This window comes from Quercus lobata, chromosome 8, assembly GCF_001633185.2.
Source record: "Quercus lobata isolate SW786 chromosome 8, ValleyOak3.0 Primary Assembly, whole genome shotgun sequence".
Taxonomy (NCBI): domain Eukaryota; kingdom Viridiplantae; phylum Streptophyta; class Magnoliopsida; order Fagales; family Fagaceae; genus Quercus; species Quercus lobata.
In genome coordinates this window covers 47,966,608-47,988,701 of record NC_044911.1, presented here as the reverse complement: position 1 = coordinate 47,988,701, position 22,094 = coordinate 47,966,608, and the positions used below count along the sequence as shown (strand labels likewise).

Sequence of the window (22,094 nt, the reverse complement as noted above, 5' to 3'; positions counted from 1 at the left end):
GGATGATCTAAATACAACACAAAAGATTCCCTACTGCTACACAGGGGCAGCACCTCATTGTATTTAGGATAGTCACAATACCACCCTGACTTGGAAAAAAAAAATTATTACATATAAATTTTTAAAACTTATGATTTTTTCTCCTTAAAAAAAATGTGACCAAAAAAATGGATAAAAACTTGATTGTAGTCTTCTACACTAAGGTTACAACTCCACTCAATTTTTTTTTTTTTTTTATTGGATGTGAATTTTGACAAATTCACTATTAGATTACATTTTTTTTCTTATATCTTCTATACTTGCAAAATTTCAAGAAAATCAAAGAGTAATAATTATGTTATCAATCAAATATTTAAATTTTGAATTTTGTAGTCTAAAATTATACATAAAAAAATAAATTTATGGATCGAATAATAAATAACATCCAATTGACATGAAATTTGGCGTGTTTTAAGATTATAAAAATACATGCAATTCAATGATTAGATTTTCAAATTATGTAACCATGTTAATTTGTTTAATGAAAGTTGTAGCCTTAAGCTACAACAAAGTTTATAACCAAACTTTATCTTTAAACTTTGATCCCATTAACAATATATTAGGCCTTTACAAACAAAAACAAAAAAAGGCCCAAAAAAATTTATACTTAACTTAAATTTTGAAAGGGTTGTAGCCTTAAGCTACAACAAAGTTTATAACCAAACTTTATCTTTAAACTTTGATCCCATTAACAATATATTAGGCCTTTACAAACAAAAACAAAAAAAGGCCCAAAAAAATTTATACTTAACTTAAATTTTGAAAGGGATATAGTTTGTAGTAGTGATAATGAAACTGTCATACAACAATTTCCAAAAAAGAAAATTTGTAAAAAAAAAAATTGTAAGACTTTATGTATTTGTATTTTTTTTTTTTTTTTGTCAATATATGAAATTTTCTTTTTATTAAATTTTGTATAATTTAAGTTTCTTAATAACCACCCTGAAAAAACTCTTTAAGCTGCCACTGCTACATATTGCCAATACCAAAAGATTTGCGCAACTATTACCTTCCCGGTGTGTATATTGGAGTTGAGCTACCTCAAACAACTGAAGATGTGACCTGCCTCCAAGATTAGAGCACTACATGTATGAGAATAAAGCATTGAGTTGTCGTATGTACTGAATAGTCTAACTACGTACTGATTTTGCATCTACTTATACGATGATTGTTCCGATATATATCCAAGCTGGAAGCCAAGTGGGATCCATCTCTAAGTGCACAAAGTTTAGCTATCATAATGTTGGTATTGCCAATATCTAGAGAAGTCTATAATATATGAGCCTTAGATATCTCAAATTAAAACTCTTACACTAGCCACACACATATTTCTCATCTGTGTTGAGTTAATTTGAAGAATCCAGTTGGAGGTGAAATCCAATTACCACAGTTAATTTACAATTGTCCTTAAGTCTGCTTTCTAACATAGGACAGCCCCTCAAAATATGCAAGACTGTCTATAGGGTGCCATTAGAAATTGGGACAATAGTAGCATGATTCACGATCTCTTCTTGTTAGGAGTTCTTTTTTCCAAGCTTTCATGGTAGGCTAACCAGAGGAATTAAGGTGTGAATCCAGGGGATCTTGTTTAGTTTCCACAACCACTTCTAGTTAGGCTACTCTAAGTAAGAATGCTCTAATAATTCTAGGGAAATTTGATAAGCATAAATCTTTTCTAACTGTCCATTGTGACAACAAGGCCAATCAATCCTCTTAATTGGGGAACAAGGATTTGGGCACAGTTCATTTGTCAACTAATTTGAACTTTACATCCTCCCTATTTTGGGTCCCAAAATTCGTCCCTGAAGTTGACTAAGGCTTGTCCAGTCGTCAAACTAGAAATTAATGAATTTACCGTCCTTGATTAGCTATCCCATCCCTTTTTCACATATTGAGTTTGCTTTGGATCTTCTTCTCAAAGAATTAAGGTTGAATTGGTACTTATTTTTGAGGGTTACTACCCACTTTTCAACTAAATCTAGTTGAATGGCCCAAGGTCTCTTTGCTAGGAGGGATTTGTTCTGACATTTTCTTTTCTTGATCCTAAAGCCCTCTGGCATTAAGGCTTGGTGACTGTATCCCAGTAAACCAGGGGTAATTTATTTTTCATCTTAATGAATCCCTAGAGGAAGCTCCTATTCAGTTTATCAATCTCACTATGACTTTGTTTGGCAGCTAAACGATTGCATACTATCTGTGGCCATTACTATAATAACTAAACTGATAAGAGTGAGGCGCCTTGCCATAGATAGCATTCTTGCTTTTCTACTAGTGAGTATTGTTAAGTTGTGATTTTTCTTGTTTATATTGACCATATTCCATGCCAAATTTCTTTGTATATTAATGCATTGGGTTGGGTTAGAAATCAATGAAGAGCAGTTGGACATTAAAACTCGTGAGACAACTTGCAAAACCAAGCAACCTGCGAGTGGACATGTGGAATTCATGTGAGAGTTCAAATTTCAGTTACAATAGAGTAACTTGCAAGTGACACACAAGTAAGGCCAACTCTCAAGTGACTCGGTATTGTAGAGAAATTTGTTAGTTGGATACCTATTGAGCCATGCCTAGCCCTACTATATATATGCTTCTTTCCCACACTTTACCTCTATGATAAAATAGATACACCCACTTCTTGAGAGAGCTACTCATACTAAAAGAGAATTCATTTGTAGTCTCTACTCTCTCCCTTTCCAATTTACATATACTTGAGAGGAGTTTTCATCCAAACATAACACAACACACACACAATCTGAGTATAGAGAGTATTTTTGAACTTGGAAAGCATTGAAGCTTACCCGCATATTCAACCAGTAAGGTGTGGTGGTGCAATCAAGCATTATTGTGGGATCTAGAAAGCAAGTGAAACAATACTTCGTTAAGTCTGTTTGTAGCTAGACCTTAGAGAGCTCAAATACTTTGAGTAGATTAGGCTTGAAGATTAAGGCCCTATTTGGATTTTTTTTTTTTTTTTTTTTTCATCACTCATCACTCCTCACTCAATTTTCATCACTCATCACTCATCACTCATCACTTAAAATACCTCAACTCCCTACACAAAGTCTGTTTGGCACCATCACTCAACTTGTCATCACTCAAATTTTTCAACTATTTATGGGCCCCATACCTGTAACTTGGTGCAGCTTTTACTTTCTTTCTTTTTTCTTCAACCCCCAGTACCCAAACTCACTGAACCTAGTGAAAAAAAAAACCCAAAATTCCGATCCCAGTGAAAGAAAAAGAAAAAAAAAAACCCCAGAAACCCGAACCCAATGATGAAAAAAAAAAAAAAAAAAACTTAATGAAGAAGACCAAGACGTAGCGTGAAAGGGAAAAGAAGAAGAAGCCACCTAGTGTGAAAAAAAAAAAATGCAGACACCAAACCCAATGAAGAAAAAAAAAAAAGGGGTCAAAAGTTGCGGCTGACTCTAACCATAGGACCCACTATGTAATTTTAATTATAGAAATGCCATTGAAAACAGAGTTATGGAAACTGAAAACACCTAAAATGTGTTTTCAGTTTCCATAACTCATCACTTAAAAATCAGAGAATTGAGTGATGGAAACAAAAACTGGAAACAAAAACCAAACAGACTTCTCAACTATGGGTCCCACCATTTTTGAGTTATGAGTTATGGAAACAGTAAATCCAAACAGCCCCTAGTGATTGATTGATTGATAGAATTTTTCAAATTTTATATATTTGTCCTGAGGCCTTACAAAAACTTTGTAAAACCCCAGTGATTGATTGACAGCACTTCTTTGTGGCCTTCGGAAATAGGAATTAGTAGACAACAAAGCCAAAACTGAGTAAAGGTAGGACCCCCTCTAGAAGCTTTAACACCTGTTTGATTCCCTGAAGAACCTTCTTATGGATTAGCCAAGCTATGTATGTCAATTTGGAAATTTAGAAGGAAGGAATGACAATTCCATTCCATTCTTTTTAAGCATGTTTTTGGAACACTTATTACTTGAACGAAATGAAAGGTAAAATATTAATTGATTTTTTTTTTTTTTTAGAATAGAATTTCACTCTGTTAGGTTTTAAGACTTTAGGAACTAAATATATTAAAACTTCAATTTGTAATGTGTTGGCAAACCATGATCAAAACTTAGAGTCTAGATTTAGGCTGTTCAAAGTGTGTTTATTTGTAAAGTTGAAATCGAGTGATTGCAGGATTTATTGGTCTAAATTTGCAAATCTGCAAGGCTCGATCTATCAAACCTTGTGCAGATTAATTTTATGCATATTTTTCCAACTCAGCCCAAGCCCGGTTTGACATGTAGGGTTTTATGTTTTACTCCAAGTATGAAAGAAAAAAACCTAGCTATGTTTTAGATGTCTTTGAATTGTTGTGTGTTGAATCTCTTGTGAGATTTAGAGGTGTTTACCTTCATACACACTTAGGGTTATCAAGACCAAGATTCATGTCAAGAACTTGGTAATCGCTTCAGTTGCTACATAAAGAATTTAAAGAAGATCTGAAACCTCTGAGTGGAGTCTCAAAGTCACAAGTAAGAGTACTTGTGGTTGCAGTGGATCAAGGAAAGAAGTAGTTCGTAAACTCGAAACTGTCACATGGTCGTGGTAGTAAATTTTCTACACGAGGTAGCAATAAGATGTTAGTGGTCTAAGTTCTATTGTAAAAATTTCAATTCTTTCATAGTGGATCTGTTTTACCTTGAGGATAGTTAGGTTAAATTCTCCCCTGATTTTTTACCAGTTTGGTTTTCCTGGGTTATCATATCGTGTGTTATTTATATTTCCGCATTACTTACATTATATGATTTGATTGTGTTAACCTAGATTTGAATAATTTATCTAAGTAATCACTTGACTAAAGAATTAGGTTAAACAACTTGTGTTTTAAGAGGTCTAAAAATGCACAAGTGGTATCAGAGCGGGTTAGCTATTGTGTTAGATCTGTTGATCTAAGAGTTGATCCTTGACCCTTATTATCATGGATAATTTGAAGTGTCTTTCTGCTCATGTTTGTGATAATTTGAATAAAGAAGATGCTAGTGTCTTTATTAATCGTATTGATGCCTATGAAACTCTCCGTAAGAAATTATTGAAATCTATGAAAATTGCTAAGAAATTCCAGGAATAGTTAAAATTGGCTAATCTCGAAAAAGAGGAATTGGTTGTTAGATTAGATGAATCCAATAAAAAGAATGAATTTTTGAGAAATCAAATTTCCTCTCAAGATGAGAAAATGAAAAGTTTGGGACAAGAGTTAGTTGAATCTAAAGTTAAAATTGAAAATTTGACTAGTATCAAGCCTGTTATTGATAATAGAAGTGTTTCTGTTTCTCTTAAAGCTAAAACTGAGAAACTTTCTATCCCTCCTTTTAAGATGAATAATAAAGAAATGGCTTATTTTGCTAGGTTATACAAGGTAAAAGTTCTGATGTAGAAACTGAAATTTCTAAACCTATATCTAAATCTACTGTTAGAAAACATAATAAATCTATTTTTGTGCCTACTTGTCACCTTTGTGGTGTTGTTGGTCATATTAGACCAAATTGTTCTTTGTTGAGGCAAAAACCAAAATCTGAGACTAGAATTGTTGTTAGGAATACTGTTATTCCTAAATTTTTTCCTGTTTGTCACTTTTGTAGTGTCTCCGGTCACATTCATCCTAATTGTCATAGATTGAAATTTAAAAATTCTGTATTTCTATATAGGATATGTGATAATATTTCTCCTATCATAAGTCCATACAAATTGTTTCATATTCTTTTGAAAAATTTAAACTTGTTGGCTTATGAAAGGAATTTGTAGGATTTTAGTCTTTTTCAAAAGATTGGTGTAATCTCTCAAATACACTCTGCTTCACATGGATTTTCACCTACAAAACCAAAGACTTGTGCTATATGGGTGAGAAAAGATTCTCTAAGGTGAGTGTTGCTGACTTGCCCCTAATTTAATTCTTTCAATTATTTGTGGACATTTTTACTTTTAGTTTTTGGTTGTTTTATTTTCTTAGGTTGTTTTGATTATTCAAAAAATCCAAAAACATTGAAAATTTTCAAAAAGACAAAAATATTTTATTTTTTGTCTTGTTTTATTTGTTTTGAGGATTACATGAGTTATAATATCTCTCTCTTGATTTAGAACATGCTTGACATTGTGGAGAAATTTGAATAGCATGTGTTATATAAGTGCTAAACTTTTTCTGATTTTGTGTGAGTATGTACTAGTTTGTACATGTACTCAAAAGTTAATTAAGAAATTGATATTTCTTGTTTATGTACCCTCTATAGTTTAGTTAAGCACTGTCATGCATTGCATTTACATTTTTAATCATTTAGCATAATGTGTGCTTTTAGTTTTGGTCATAAATTTTTTTTTGAAACCAAAAAGTTTCTTTTGTATTACACATCATGAATGTGTAATTGAGGTTGGCATATTATCTTTACATAACATGCTTGTGTACCTTGTTCAGCTTGGATGAGCTTATTTTACTGCATTTTGTTAGTTTTAACTATGTAGTGCATGTTGTGTGGGAGTTGTTTATAGTTTTTGACCACTTGATCTTGATTTTGAAGTCACATACTTTTGATTGTTAGGACTTGAACTTAATGAGAAATGTGTAAATAACCATCTTACCACTGTTTACTAACCAATCATGAATACCTTAATGCATATTATAAGATTTTGTGCTCGAGAAAGTGTAGCACATGCACAAAAAGAATATAAGGTGTAGCATCAAAATAAAGCTAAAATTGGTGTGTACATTATTGGGCTATAATAAATTCACAATGAAATAAAATTGATGTGTACATTATCTAGCTAATCAATTATTTTCACTTTGAAATAAAATTTGTGTATACATTATGAGGCAAAACAAGAAACTTCCATGATTGCAAACTTGTTTTCTAATAGATGTGAGAGTTATATTATGTAACTCTTTAGGTGACAGTATCTTTCAAACTTATGTGATGAACTTTATAGAAATTATGATTGATTACTATCTACATATCACCTCACATATATCTCATGCCATTATTAGTTGCACACACTACACAAGTGATTTTTTACTAGACTTAGTAAATAAAATTGTGTGTGAATTTAGTTTGGTCATCCAAGATTATACACTTTATGATGTTTGATGCAAAATTCTTTGAGGGTTGGTTTAAATTTTGACAAGAAAAATCTAAAACTTTGTTTTTGAAAAACTTTTGGAATCATTTACATGCTTTTCATGTCATGAAAAATCTTTTGAAAATTGATTTTGCAGAAAAATTTCTAGTTTTTCAAAAAATTCTATTTTTTTTAGTCTTGATCGATCAAGTGTAATTTTCGATCAATCGAAAATTTCTAGATTTTTCAAGTGTAGATTCTGCTTAACTCGATTGGTATTCGATCGATGCTCAACCGATTGAAACTGAAAAATTTTCAGTTTCCAAGTTTTTGACCAAATTTTTTTTCATGCATCATTTATGTTTAGGATTCATGTGCATTGCATTGTTTTCTGTATCCATCTTACAGTTTTGCAGTCAAATCTTTCATTATTTTCACACATAACATGCATATACTTTGCTAAATTGAGTACTCAACTTGATTTAAAAATTGGTTGATTAATTTTTGAGTCCCTTGTACATTTTAGTACATGCTATTTTTTATGTGTGAATTATAGAAAATATTTTTCTTAAGAGATATGATGGATAATCAATGTATAAATATTTTCTCTACTCATGCAACTGTTTATGGGTCACATAGTGTCAAGTTTGCATTTATTAAAAGAGAGAATATTTTTCTTCATGTGTATCATCACCTTAGTTTTTAAGTTTGGTTTGTGTGTCTTTATCTTCCCCACCTCCTAAATTTTCCCCAAAATTGTTTTTTCCAAAACATGTTTTGTTTTTCCTATTTTTATAGGAGGAGAAAAGTTTTTTTTAACTTTTGTTATTCATAGGGGGAGTTGTTGCTCTTCATAGGGGGAGTAACCTCTATTTTCTATAGAGCTTGAATTTTGTGGTTCCTTGTTCTCTTTTTTCTCTCATGTTTACTATCAATCTACTCTTTGTTTGAATTGTTTTTGTCAATACATGACAAAAATGGAGAGAAATAAATGAAATTTGGGGGAATCCTATTTAAAAGGGTTTTTGAAATGTTTTGTTTAGGGGGAAATAAAATTGTTTTTGAAATGGGGAGAAAATAAATTTTTTTGATGTATCTAACTTAGGGGGAGAATTAGTTTGCATATTTGTTATTTGCTTTAGTTTGTTTATTTTGGTTTACTTGTATTTTCCACACATGCGTTTATAGTTTGTTTAGTGTTTCAGGAATTTATAGGTTAATTCATTCGAAGCTACTGTTTATTCTTGCAACTGATAGTTAGTAGTTAGTTTGAATTGTAATTTGGGCAATAATGTGTAATTGGGTTGTTTTTACTTTGAGCATTTTATTTTGTGTAATGTGTTTTGTCACAGATTGCCAAATGGGGAGTTTATTAGGTTTTGAGATTTTAGGAACTAAATGTATTAGAACTTCAATTTGTAATTTGTTGGCAAACCATGATCAAAACTTAGAGTCTAGATTTAGGCTGCTCAAAATGTGTTTATTTGTAAAGTTGGAATCAAGTAATGGCAAGATTTATTGGTCTAAATCTACAAGGCTTTATCGATCAAAAATTAGGCTCGATCGATCGAACCTCGTGCAGATTAATTTTCTGCAGATTTTTCCAACTCAGCCCAAGCCCAATTTGACGTGTAGGGTTTTATGTTTTACTCTAAGTATAAAAAGAAAAATCTTAGCTACGTTTTAGATGTCTTTAATGTGCTGTGTGTTGAATCTCTTGTGAGATCTAGAGAAGTTTACCGTCATACACACTTAGGGTTATCAAGATCAAGATTCATGTCAAGAACTTGGTGATCGCTTCAGTTGCTGCATAAAGAATTTAAAAAAGATCTGAAATCTTTGAGTGGAGTCTTAAAGTCACAAGTGGGAGTACTTGTGGTTGCAGTGGATCAAGGAAAGAAGTAGTCCGTGGACTTGGAGCTATCACGTGATCGTGATAGTAAGTTTTCTACACTATGTAATAATAGGATATTAATGGTCTAAGTTCTATTATAAAATCTTCAATTGTTTCGTAGTGGATCTATTTTACCATGAGGATAGTTAGGTTAAATCCTCCTTAAAATTTTTACCGGTTTGGTTTTCCTAAGTTATCATATTGTGTGTTATTTATATTTCCGCATTACTTACATGATATGATTTGATTGTGTTAACCTAGATCTGAATAATTTGTCTAAATAATCACTTGGCTAAATAATTAGGTTAAACAACTTGTGTTTTAAGCGGTCTAAAAACGTACACACTCTAATTTAATCTAAGTTTATATGTGTGAAACTTTTTTTAAAAAATTTGAACTCCGGTCATTGTCCTCACCTTACAAGAACTTGCACTTTATATATGAAGTGATCATCATGCTAAAGATACGCACTGATAATTGATCTTTATTTCAAAATCAAATAAAAATATACTAGTAGAGAAGATCCATACGGTTACTAATTTTATGTAGCTTCGGGTCTGGATTATTAACAAATTTATGGATGAACAAGTTTGTTACATGAACTTAGTAATATATGTTTCCCACCTCTGAGGCAGATTTGACTCTCTTTTTTCCCATGCAATAAGTTGAGTGGACTTAATTTGTCCATGGGGTTTGAACCTATGTTCTCTCATAATTAGAATAAGTTAAAAGTGACACTGAACCAAAAGATTCTTGATAGAAAAATTTGATTTACTTAAGTGGCCCCATGTATATGTGAAATATGTAATTGATTTACTAATTAACCCATAATTTGGTCTACCTTATCTTTGCATAAGGTAACCAAATAAATGGATTTGTATCTGGACATCCCGTTAGGGGAAAGGGAAAAAAAAAAAAAAAACACAATCATTCATATTTGTAATATATGAAAAGTAACGTGCACCTTAACAAGTTGCATCCTAAACGTGTGACAGCTTTAAATCGTGAAATCTCCTATTAGTTAACAGCATGTATATATTAGTAAATGATGGCTATGTGTTGAAACAAATGTGATAATCGCTTTTCTCTTTTCTTTTTTAATTTCTGAAACGTGATATAGCAAGTTGGTTGTGTAAATAAGCCATCACCGAGTCAAGATTAACTTTAATGGTTTGGTTGAACATCACATGGAAATCAAGTTGTCCATTATGTTGTATAAAACATTATCTTCTTCTTCTTCAGTTTCTTTTCAGTTTTCTTGTTTTACTCCCATTTAAATTGTTATTAAGAAGAGGAATGCTGATGTATAAGCCTAAGGGTGTGAAAAACCTCTACATGGCACAATGAAACCCATCCATTTGTTGCTCATGTGGCACAAGAACGTATGGGTTAGTGTCTTCATTTACTAGTGGTTGAAAATAAATGCTGGGCTATATATGGAAAGTTGGAAATCTTTTATGAGAATTATCTGTATTTCTACATTCATTAATAGAATAAGACTGTGTTTGTTTCGGCTGAAAATGGATTAGGGAAAATATTTTACACCCTGATGTGTGTTTGGTTACACATGTAAAATTCGGTCAAACTGAAAACCATTTCATTAACTGTAAAATTTGGCCTCCAAACCCATAAAATCAATTACACACACGATTTACCTTCAAACTCAGTTTTACGAACTAAAAATCTAGAGAGAGAGAGAGAGATCTATAACGGAAAGCCACCATCTCCGACCATCCAAACCCGAATCTGGTCAGATCGCACTGCCTCAACACTCTCCATGTGTCGGTAAGTGCTAGTTGCGTCTATCGTCCCTCTATCTTCCACCTCTTATCGCCTCTCTTCCTCCCTCTTTCCCTCTATCTTCCGCCTCTCATCGTCACCGATCTATAACCCGCCACCCACCCTCACTGTTGCTACCGCCTCTAGATTGAACCACTGATCTTGTCGCCCAAAGCCTCTAGCTTGACACCGTTTCTCACAATCTTGTCACTGCCATTACCCATCTCTTTCTCTCAAGCTATCTCTCTCCACCTTTTTGACGACTAGTGTCCTATCTGAGGAAGGAAAAAAAAAAAAATTTTGTTTTGATTTTTGTTTCTTTTTGTGTTTATATATTGAGATTTTTTATAATAATATTTGTTTGGATCCTGGAAAAATGTGAGAAACCTGATAAAAATGTGTTTTCTAGAGCATTTTCAAGAATACAACCAAACACCAAAAAATATTTTCCAAAGTATTTTTTGGAATACAACCAAACATTTGAAAATGTTTTCCTTTCTGAAAAATAATTTCATCTGAAAACATTTTACACTTGAAAAACAATTTACATTGAGCCAAACACAACCTAAATAGGAAGTTAATGGAAGCGAAAAAATGATGGGTGATCCCTATGTTCTCAAGGCAACTGAGGAGGAGATTGGTACCAACAGGTAGGGCTGTCCAGCGGTTCTTTGACCCGCCCAAACCGATCGGGTCCGACCGACCCGCATCCCAACGGGTGAACCCGAAACAGGTAGTGAGTCGGATTCGGGTGTATTTCTTTCAAAACCCGATTATTCGGGTCGGGTAGCGGTTTAAGGAAGAAAAAACCCGCATTACCCGACCCGACCGATATTTAAAAAAAAAAAAAAAAAAAAAAAAAAAAAAGGTAATTCAGAACTCAGTTTGCCCGTGAAGACTGAGTACTGAAGGGTGCTGTGCAGGACTGAAATGAGGGGACTGATTGGACTTAAAGCACTCAGGTTTTTTTTTTTTGTTTTACACGCTAAGTTCAAATCAGCCAACTTGCCCTTAAGATTTTTACATACCAAGCAATCATGGCCGTCCGATTTGAAAGTGATCAACGGTTAAAGCACTCAGTTTTTTTTGCTTTACACGCTAACTTCGCTAAACTCAAATCAGCCTACTTGCTCCTAATATTTTTACACACAAAACAATCATGGCCGTCCGATTTGAGCGTGATCAACGGTCTTGATCCTTCTGAAGATCAACAAAATCATTCCAAGTTTCCAACGCACAAAAGGAAATCCCACAAAATCTCTCTTCACTCTTCAGACTCTCAGAGGTACAGAACGGCTAACCCTCAGTCCCTCACCTCACCTCAAATCATCATAAAAAATTTCCACTTCCCCAAGCCATGGCCGGTTACCCTCCCTCAGCCTCAAGAGACCCTCAACCCTCATCTCTTTTTCTTTTAAATAGATCTGAATCATCTGATATTTCTCTCTCTTTTACTTTTCTTTTCTCTCTAGTCTCAACTTCTGATTCAAAATCTCTCTTTTCTTTTGAAACACTTGACTTCTCAACTTCTGATTCACACGTATCCCCGCTGAGCAGAGGATCGGAGTGTTGTCGGCATCGCTGGTCTGTCGCACCAAGGGCGCCGTCCGTCACCTCTCAGCCTTCAAGCACGACCGCGGTTTCGCTTTCCTCGTCAACACTCAACAGGTTCGTGTCGCTCAAACAAATCTGTACTTTCTCTTTTTTATTAGTTATTTAGATTCTTCAGTTCTGATTGTTCTTTCTTTTCTCTCTAGTCTCAACTTCTGATTCAAAATCTCTCTTTTCTTTTGAAACACTTGACTTCTCAACTTCTGATTCACACGTATCCCCGCTGAGCAGAGGATCGAAGTGTTGTTGGCGTCGCTGGTCTGTCGCACCAAGGCCGCCGTCCGCCGCCTCTTAGCCTTCAAGCGCGGCGACCGCGGTTTCGCTTTCCTTGTCAACACTCAATAGGTTCGTGTCGCTCAAACAAATCTATTCTTTCTCTTTTTTATTAGTTATTTAGATTCTTCAGTTCTGATTGTTTTTTAAAGCTTTTAAGATTATTTGATTGCCTTATTGTATAAAGAATGGTGAGGACAATTTCTTTCACATGATTCTTCAGTTCTGAAGTTGTGTCTATGATCTGGTTTTATAAAAAAAAAAAAAAAAAGATTTGGGAAAATGTATTGGGCCTCTATGTTTTGAACAAGGACAATTTCTTTCACATGCTTATAGTTATACCAGTTCTTAGTTTTGTCTTGACTCTTAAACAATGCATACTTGCAATTTAAATGAAATCATGAAGTGCCATGTAATTTACCTTGATACAGAACACTGAGTGTTAAATGAAATCAGTACTAGTGAAGTAAATTCTTATGCATATATTTCTTATTTTACAAAGCTCCAATGTATGTGATTTTGCCCTTTAAGAGGTCAACTACAATGATATTTCTTAGTATTAGGTTTTTTATGGTTGTTTGTTTATACTTAAATTTGATGTCTTTAGGTCATGGAACCCTCTACTAATGCCCCCCCTTCCCAAACAACACCCGCTGCCCAAGCTGGACCTGCTGTCCAAGCTGAACCTGTTCCCACTCCAATAAATGCTGAGGCACTTCCACCTAGACCTAGTGATAAAACCAAAGTGAGTGAGATAGCTGTTGATTGTGGTAATAATAGGAAGAAGTCTACTGCTTGGGATCATTTTGAAAAAATAAAAATCAGTGAGGGTCAATTTAAGGCTGTCTGCCATTATTGCCAAAAAACTTACCGTGCTAATAGTAAGGGTCATGGTACTACTAATTTATTGAATCATACACCAAATTGTGTTAAGAACCCTAATAGAGCTTCACTTAAAGGGCAACAAACCTTAGCATTTGAACCCAAAATGAATGGGGAGGAAGGGTTTAAGCTTGTACCAACAGCCTTTACTGTTGAGGCTTCTAGGAAGGCACTCGCAGAAATGATTATAATAGACGAGTTGCCTTTTAGGTTTGTTGAAGGGTATGGGTTTCAAAAATATTCAACAACCTTACAACCTAAGTTGCAAATTAGGGATATCCCATCTCATCAAACTGTGGCTAGAGATGTGATTAGCATTTATGGTGTTGAGAGAGAGAAACTAAGGGAAGCCTTGAAAGGTCGTAGGGTGTGCCTTACTACGGACACATGGACTAGTATTCAAAATCTGAATTATATGTCCCTCACAGGTCATTTTATTGATGATGATTGGAACTTGCATAAGAGAATTTTGAATTTTTGTCTAGTGGAAGACCATAGGGGGGAGACTATAGGTAGAAAGATTGAGATGTGTCTCCGTGAGTGGGGTGTTGATGGCATATTCACCTTGACAGTGGATAATGCTTCCTCTAATGGTGCTACCATTAAATTTTTACAAACAGTCACTAAAGATTGGAAGGGGACTATTTTAGAACATGAGTTCTTTGCACATGAGGTGTTGTGCACATATCTTAAATTTGATTGTGGGAGATGGTATGAAAGAAATTGATGCGTCCATTGCTAAGGTGCGTGAAGCAGTGAGGTATGTGAAGTCCTCACCAAATAGAAATTAGACTTTTAGGAGTATTATGGAGAGATTAGGTATTGAATCCAAATGTTTACTAAGTCTTGATGTACCAACTAGGTGGAACTCTACCTATCTCATGTTAAATACTGCTGAAAAATTTGAGAAAGTGTTCCTAAGAATGGACTTTGAGGATGATAGCTATTCTTCATACTTTTTGAACAAGGAAAATAGTGGTGGTTTGGGATCTCCTTGTGGGGTTGATTTTCAAAATTGTAGGACATTTGTGGGTTTCTTGAAACTTTTTTACAATGCAACTAAAAAGTTCTCCGGTTCTTTGTATGTGACTTCAAATACCTTCTTTGATGAGATGTTTGTGATTCAAGAAAATATTGCTCATTTAATTAAATCTCAAAATCATCTCTTGAAAAACATGGCAACTAAAATGGAAGCTAAGTTTGAAAAGTACTGGGGGAAAGGGGATAAAATTAATAAGCTTTTGTATGTGGCTGTGGTGCTTGATCCAAGGAAGAAAATGAGGTTTTTGAAGTTTTCTTTTTTTGAAATATATGGGAATGAAGTGGCTAATGAGATGGTTGACTTGGTGGGGAATTTTATGGCTAGGTTGTATGATGATTACTCTAGGGTTGATTCACCAAATGTGGTGCTACCAAGTGAGAATGAGAGGACACACATGGAAGGTGATACAGTTGGTTGTAGTGATCCGTATGCAATGGTTAATTCACGATATGAGCGGTTTTTAGAGGTTGAGAAGTCTATAGGGTGTAGCAATGAGATGGAAAAATATTTGGCTGAAAATTGTGAGAGTAGAAGGGATGGGAAATTTGAGATTTTGAGGTGGTGGAAAGCCAATTCAGATAGGTACCCAGTGCTGTCCAAAATGGCTAGGGATGTGCTGGCTGTACCTGTTTCTACGGTTGCTTCAGAATCGGCTTTTAGTACCGGAGGGCGCATACTTGATCCATTTCGAAGTTCACTCTCCCCTCTCATGGTTCAAAATCTTATTTGTGCTCAAAACTGGTTGCAAGCCCATGTCCCAATTTCTTTTCGCAAGTCAAAGGACGAGATGGAGGCCTTGGAGGATGAATTTCATGAATTGGGTAATATGTTTAACTTCCAATCATCTTGTTTACTAAGTGTTATTAAATGTGTTATATACTTGAGCAAAATTTAATCTATTGTCTCAATTTTTTCTTTTCTAGTTTTAAATCAAGCAACAACAGCAGCAAGTTCTAGTTCCTGTTCAAACAAAGGTGGTACTCGTACCACAGTCAATATTGATGAATGATCACTGATTGGGTATGTTTCTGCCTTTATAATTTTTGTTCATATTGGTGTCCCTTTTGGTTATTCTGTTGCTGTTATTCTGTCTTTATATAGTATTGATAAATATTTTTCCCCTTGAATTGTAGGAGGATGGAAGGTCGCCTTTTGTATGGGAGGCAGTTTTTTTGAATATATTTTGAAGCTTTTTTGGACAGATGTGTAGCTTTTCTAATTATAATTATACATGAACTCTTGTCTTGCTTAGAGGAAGGAAAGCTTAGCATCTGTGTAGGCTTTCCTCTCTATAAGTTATGGACATGTTAACTATAGAAAATAGAATAGTTCTTTACTGCCTTAGGAAAGCTATTTTTTGGAAATACTTAATAGTATTTCATAGTTGTAACTTATTATATATACTGCTGGGAACTGCCTACTGCTTTGGTAGTTTATTGCCTTGTGCAATAATTGCCTTTTCTGCTGCCTCTATGGCTTTATATATCAAATTATGAAGATGATGTATTTTTAGTAGTGCTTGTAGTCTATGTGGTTCTGGAAATTTATTTGATGTGTGGAATGGTTGGTAGGTACTAGGTATGTTTTCACCTTGACAAATTGATGAATGTGGAAACAAAATGGTACTGCCTAGGCCTTAAGGCTTAGGCAATTTGGAAAATATTTGTTATAAATTTATAATGTGTGGATGATGAAAAAGGTGGTAACAAAAATGGTAATTGTGTTTTATTGATGAATGTGGAAACAAAATGGTACTGCCCAGGCCTCAAGGCTTAGGCAATTTGAAAAATATTTTGTTATAATGTGTGGATGATGAACAGGTGGTAACAAAATGATAGTTGTGTATTTGTGTTTTTATTTATTTGATTAATGCCTAGGTTTTACATTCTATTGATATTTAACAGGTATTCAGATTTTACTTTGAATTCATACTCAATGAAGGCCCATTTTACATACTTTGAATTCATAATGTATTGATATTTTACATTCTGGGAAGTATGAATTTGGAGTTTTGGACAAATTATAGTAGAGATGAAGGCCCATTTTAAAAGAAATTTAGTAAAAAACAGGCCCAATCTGATATGTTAAGATTCAAAAACTGGAAAAGTCCAATAATTTCGGCCAAAAGGCCCAAAAAAATTAAATTCAATAAAATTTACAGGAAAGGCCCAATAAGAGGTCCAACCCGTTCAAACCGATGATCCGACCCGTTCAAACCGATGATCCGACCCGGCAGGTTTAACCCATTTTTTAATTGATTGCGGGTCTTTTTTTCAGTGACCTGATCCAATCGGGTCGAGTGCGGGTTAGGCCCAAACCCGGGCTGACTCGACCCGTGGACAGCCCTACCAACAGGGTCACTAGATAATGATAGGTTTTTTTTTTTTTTTTATTATGATTCTTGCAAACATAAGTAGGCTATGCCAATTTTTTCATATGTTTTTAAAAATAAAAAAAAATTTAATTAATGATTCCCACGTAATGTAACTTTAATTTAAAACTTAACAGTAACTACATAAAGTTAATTTTTGAAAAAGAGTTCTTTATTTCATTCGGAAAATGTAATTATCAATATTTAAGGGAACTTTTAGCAGTTAAAAAAATTATATATAATGGTGAAAATGTATATAACTAATTAATAAACACTGTTATATGATATCTTTAAATATTATGTTTTTAAAATACACACATGATAATTCAAAGTATCGGCAGATTTACAAAATAATAATATCTACTATCAATTCTTGTAAATTTAACTCAATTCTTCAAAAAAAAAAAAAAAAACCCTCAATAATTAAATTCTTAGCAATGAGGCACAATATATCCTTTTCTTATTCGAGTTTGAAGAAATGGCTGGCAAGGTATTTAAATTACTGCAAGCAAATAATAATAATAATTATGGGACTTTCATCTGCCTTGTACTACTATTAGAAACACTGCACGCATTAAAATAAGTCTTCCACTTGCCCTACGTGCAGGTGAGTTACCCTTACTATATATGGCTAGCATTGCCCTAAGGCTCTGTTAAAAACTCAACCTAATTAAAGGTCATTTAAAGAACAAAATCTTATTTAATTTACACTTGAAATTAAGTCAGTTCATCATGTGGTAAAGAAGAGAGTCTCTACAAGAAAAACAAAACAAGTTTTTCTTTTTGTAGTTTCATATATATATATATATACCTGCAGGGTGCAGACCAATTTTTTGTGACCCACTTTCCCTATATATGTGTATGGAAAAAAAGAGGATTAGATTAGAGGCCAACTTACTGTATGTTTATTGTTGTGCTCACTAAAATTGCAAAAAAAGGTCCATTGATGTATCATGTATGTGGTCCAATTTGATCCTATGCTTTATGGGTTGGACAGAACCTCCTGCCACTATATATATCTTCTTTGTTGTATCTGACGCAATTGATAATCAAAAATAGTGATGATAGAGAAGATTAATAATACAGGTGTAAAAGAGATAATATATCTTTGTAATTGCATTAAAACAATGATAGTGTATATGGGAAAATCAGTCTCCAAGCGCTCATAAATATGGCAATACCCAACTCATAAAAGCACAAAGATAAAGGCTATACAAATTGTACAGTCAAACTATATGGGATAACAATAATTAAATAATTATAGAATTCATAAGTTCAAACCCTATTTCCACCGTACTTCACATTTAGAAAATTCATACTTGTTGGACTAAAAAAGAAAATTCATACTTGTTAAGTCTCATTTATTTATTTATTTTTTTTTTTTTTTGTGGACAATTGGTAATTTATCAATTATATAATTGTACATGATCGACGGGTTAAATCTTATACTTCTCTTAAAATAAAATAAAAAATCTCATACCTACATCTTAATTATGTGCTCAATGCTCATCCTGACATTATCATCAAAACCATAATCTATTTAATGTTGCTTGTTATATTTCCGTAGTAGCCGTATATGACCAAACTATACAATACGCATGGCTTCAATGTAAGAATAGTTGTGCCAACTTCCTTTAATTCACCACTTGCAACTCTAACCCTAATTAATAAACGAGCTAAACCATCACCCTCACTTAATTGTTTGAACATTAATAAGACCAATTTCAACTAAAAAATGTACTTTCCGTTTTGAATCCTGAAATCTTAGGAATATTCTTACTAATCTCACTAGTAAGTTTTTTGTTTTATTTATGTATTTTTGAGAATCAAGTTCAGCTTTGTAACGATTCAAGTACAATGTAATTATAATGTCTAGAAAATTAGGGGATCAAAACTAGTGCCCCTATAATAACAATGGGTTGTATTTAGATTTTAGATTTCAGGATTTGAGATCAATTAATTTGAAGAAAATTTTAGTGTAAATGATTTTATATAAATTTAGCAACATGTGATAATTTGAGCTTTAGAGATTTTAAAGAAACAAAAAATATTTGTGATATTATATTTGTCATACATCTAATAATTTGAAATTGACATATTAAAAATACTCAAAACCTACCCAAAAATTTCACTAATAATAAAAATATATATCATTTAATACTTTATTCAAGTCAATTTAAATTTGAATTATTCTTTTTAAATACTTTATATATCTAAAGAGTAATGCTACAGAGCCATAAACTATTTTACATCTCCACGCATTCTTGGCATAATTGTTACTTCACAAGTATAAATGTTTATGGAGTGTGGAGGACAATGGCCAGAGTTTAAATCTCTAAAAAGGAGTTTCACACATATTTACATTTAAATTAAGCTAAAGTAGAATTTTTATCTTATATATAAAAAATAAAAAATTAATAAAAAAACATTTTTACAAATTGTTGCTATGTCAAATTTTTAATGGTTTTCATCTGAGCTCACCACTAATATCGTTTTTTCACTTATCAATAATTACTTACTACATCAACAATTTATAATAACAAAAAAAATGTAAAATAATTTGTAACTCTAATATTTTTCATATGTGAAGACTCAAAATCTTGGCATAGAACAAAAAGTTCGGAAAATTATACAATATTCTAGGAGTATAATAACTACTGTTGTAGTACTCTTTCCTCTCATATAAATTGTAAACCCTACCATGAATTTAAATAATGAGATCACCATTAATGTTAGGAAATAAAGTATGATATTATACTTTGAAATATTTTATAATTACCTGAAAAGTTTGGAATTGGGTTAAAGACTTGTTTATAGTTAATTTGGCCAGAAGCAGTGATCTGTGAATAATACATTCGGATAAACAAATCCTTTCATCCCTTGATTTTCTTTGCATTTTCTTTGTCCTTTCTAGCTAGGACAGACAACACAGTTCTATTGATATGAATGCAATTAGAATTTGTTATAAATTCCTTGATGGATCTTTGTAAAATACACCAAACAAGTTAGCCTTATAATTTACTCTTTGCCTTTTTACTTTCTTGTGTAGTAAATGGGAAACTATTGAGATCAATTAGCAATAGCTTCTTCTTTTTTTTCTTGCCTGCAAGGCATAAATGATGATAACAAAATGTAGAGGAGAAGTCAAACTCAAACTCTCTTCTAGGAAAGAATCGGATAATATGAATGATATAAGCTACAATATAAAAGGGAAAGATTCTATTCTTTAAGGCACAAACATGTCATCACGTGAAGAAGAAAAAATACCTGTTAAATTAAAGGATACGATGTATCTTTCTTTCTTCTTTCTTTTTTTTTCTTTTTTTTTTTTTTTGGTTGGCTAAATGATAAAAGGTATGCGATAGTCAGCATTCGTACAAATTAATCAGAAATTCAAGAAGCATATGATGAGAGAGCTTGAAAAAACGAATTCCATACTAGGCATATATATATAAACACAAAACACTAAACAGATTAGCACAGTGGCAAAATTAATTGAAGAAACTAATGGCTCTCATCAGATATACTAATTATCTTTATAAACTCTCCATAAATGCAAAGTACAAGGCCATCACAGGGTGGCTAAGAAAGAATATTGAAAGCCAAAATCGAAAAAAGCTAGCACGTGTACGAGGCTTTAAGCATGCTTACTGATTAACTTCACGTTAATATACGTTGAAGTACATATTTACAGGCAAAAAGTTATATAAGTAATTAGTAGTAACATACAGTGATTAGCAAAAAAACAAACTTAGTAACATTTACCGAGAATGTTCGAGGAAAATATCATTATTTCACGTAGAATAGGGGTGGGGTGGTCAGTGGTGCCACCGTTCCTCTCCTTAAAGCTAAAGGCTATAGGTATCAGAGGCCTATTGGGGACCTATATCCCTCTCTTTCATCATTTATTCAGATGATAGGGCATGCACTCCCTTTAATACTAGGGTCATTTATCTTAAGAGTAAATTTATATATAATTTTTTTTTTTTTTTTGTTGGGATTATATACAGGCTACTGTTGTGTACAGTATATATATGTAGATAAAGCCAGAGTGTTAATAATCTAGGACCACAGCCCAAACCCAAGACTCTAGCACAACCAGACACACGATCCCAGTTGGCTAAATATCCTACTGCTTCATAATTCTTGATTTCTTGTGCTGGCTTTTTGTCACCTTCTCTCTCTCTCTCTCTCTCTCTCTCTCTCTTACAGAAATCAATGCCACATGATTTCCCTTGGTTACCATGCATGTCACTGTGTTGTAATAATTCTATTTTTTTAACAGATATATTCTATTATTTTGTGTACTTTATGCTATATACATCAAGCTTCACTTCAGAATTATGCTCTCTAGTAAGATAAAATAGAAAGAAATAAGATTTAAAGCTTAATAAGCTTGTTCTTAACTTCTTAAATCAACTATCAAGTGGTTAAGTTTGGTTGTAACTTGTAAAGGACACATGTTCCTCATTTGGGGTTGCCACACCAATTTCCAGGTTTGGTCGATGGTGTAATTGCATGCCATGCCATTAAAATAAATACAGCCCTAGCTAAAAGATGGTAGTCTTTCTTTAGATTAAAAAAATTCTTTTTTGTTTTTTTATTCCCTTTTAAACATTATTAAAGAAGCATCATAGGTGATTTTTTTTTTTTTTTTTTTTTCTGAAAAAGAAGCATCATAGCTGATTTTTTTTTTCTTTTATAAAGAAATAGAGATGAATCGCAACTACTATAAAGCTAGCTAATATATATATATATATATATATATATCCCTTTCATGATGATGATATATAGGCAACAATCTAGGACTTGGTGGCTAGCTATGTTGCCAGTTAAGATGATATGAACTAATAAATTGCAAAAATGAGAGAGTATATTGGAATACTGGGTCCATATGTAAGGCAAGAAGGAAGCAAGAGAATCAACCAAATAGCTGAAAGGGAACTAGGTTCAATGGGGGCGTCATTACCAAAATAATTCCTTTATGAAATGTCTAGCTAGCAAGGGCTACAGTGGGGGCTACAATTACTATTATTCAGAGCCACCATTCCTTCCATCTCTCTCTCCCATCTCCCTCTACAAAAGTGAACCCCACACTAATAGTCTAACGTCTGCC

General features: G+C 33.1%; 1 protein-coding gene across 1 annotated transcript; it reads left to right on the top strand.

Annotated features, from left to right (window-relative positions):
• The first annotated feature begins 13,293 nt into the window (after positions 1–13,293).
• On the top strand, positions 13,294–15,616 carry LOC115956992 (zinc finger BED domain-containing protein RICESLEEPER 2-like). The gene is made up of 4 exons (XM_031075245.1): positions 13,294–14,158; positions 14,274–14,325; positions 14,428–15,428; positions 15,531–15,616. The coding sequence occupies exons 1-4, from the start codon at positions 13,294–13,296 to the stop codon at positions 15,614–15,616; spliced, it is 2,004 nt and encodes a 667-aa protein (XP_030931105.1).
• The last annotated feature ends 6,478 nt before the right edge of the window (positions 15,617–22,094 follow it).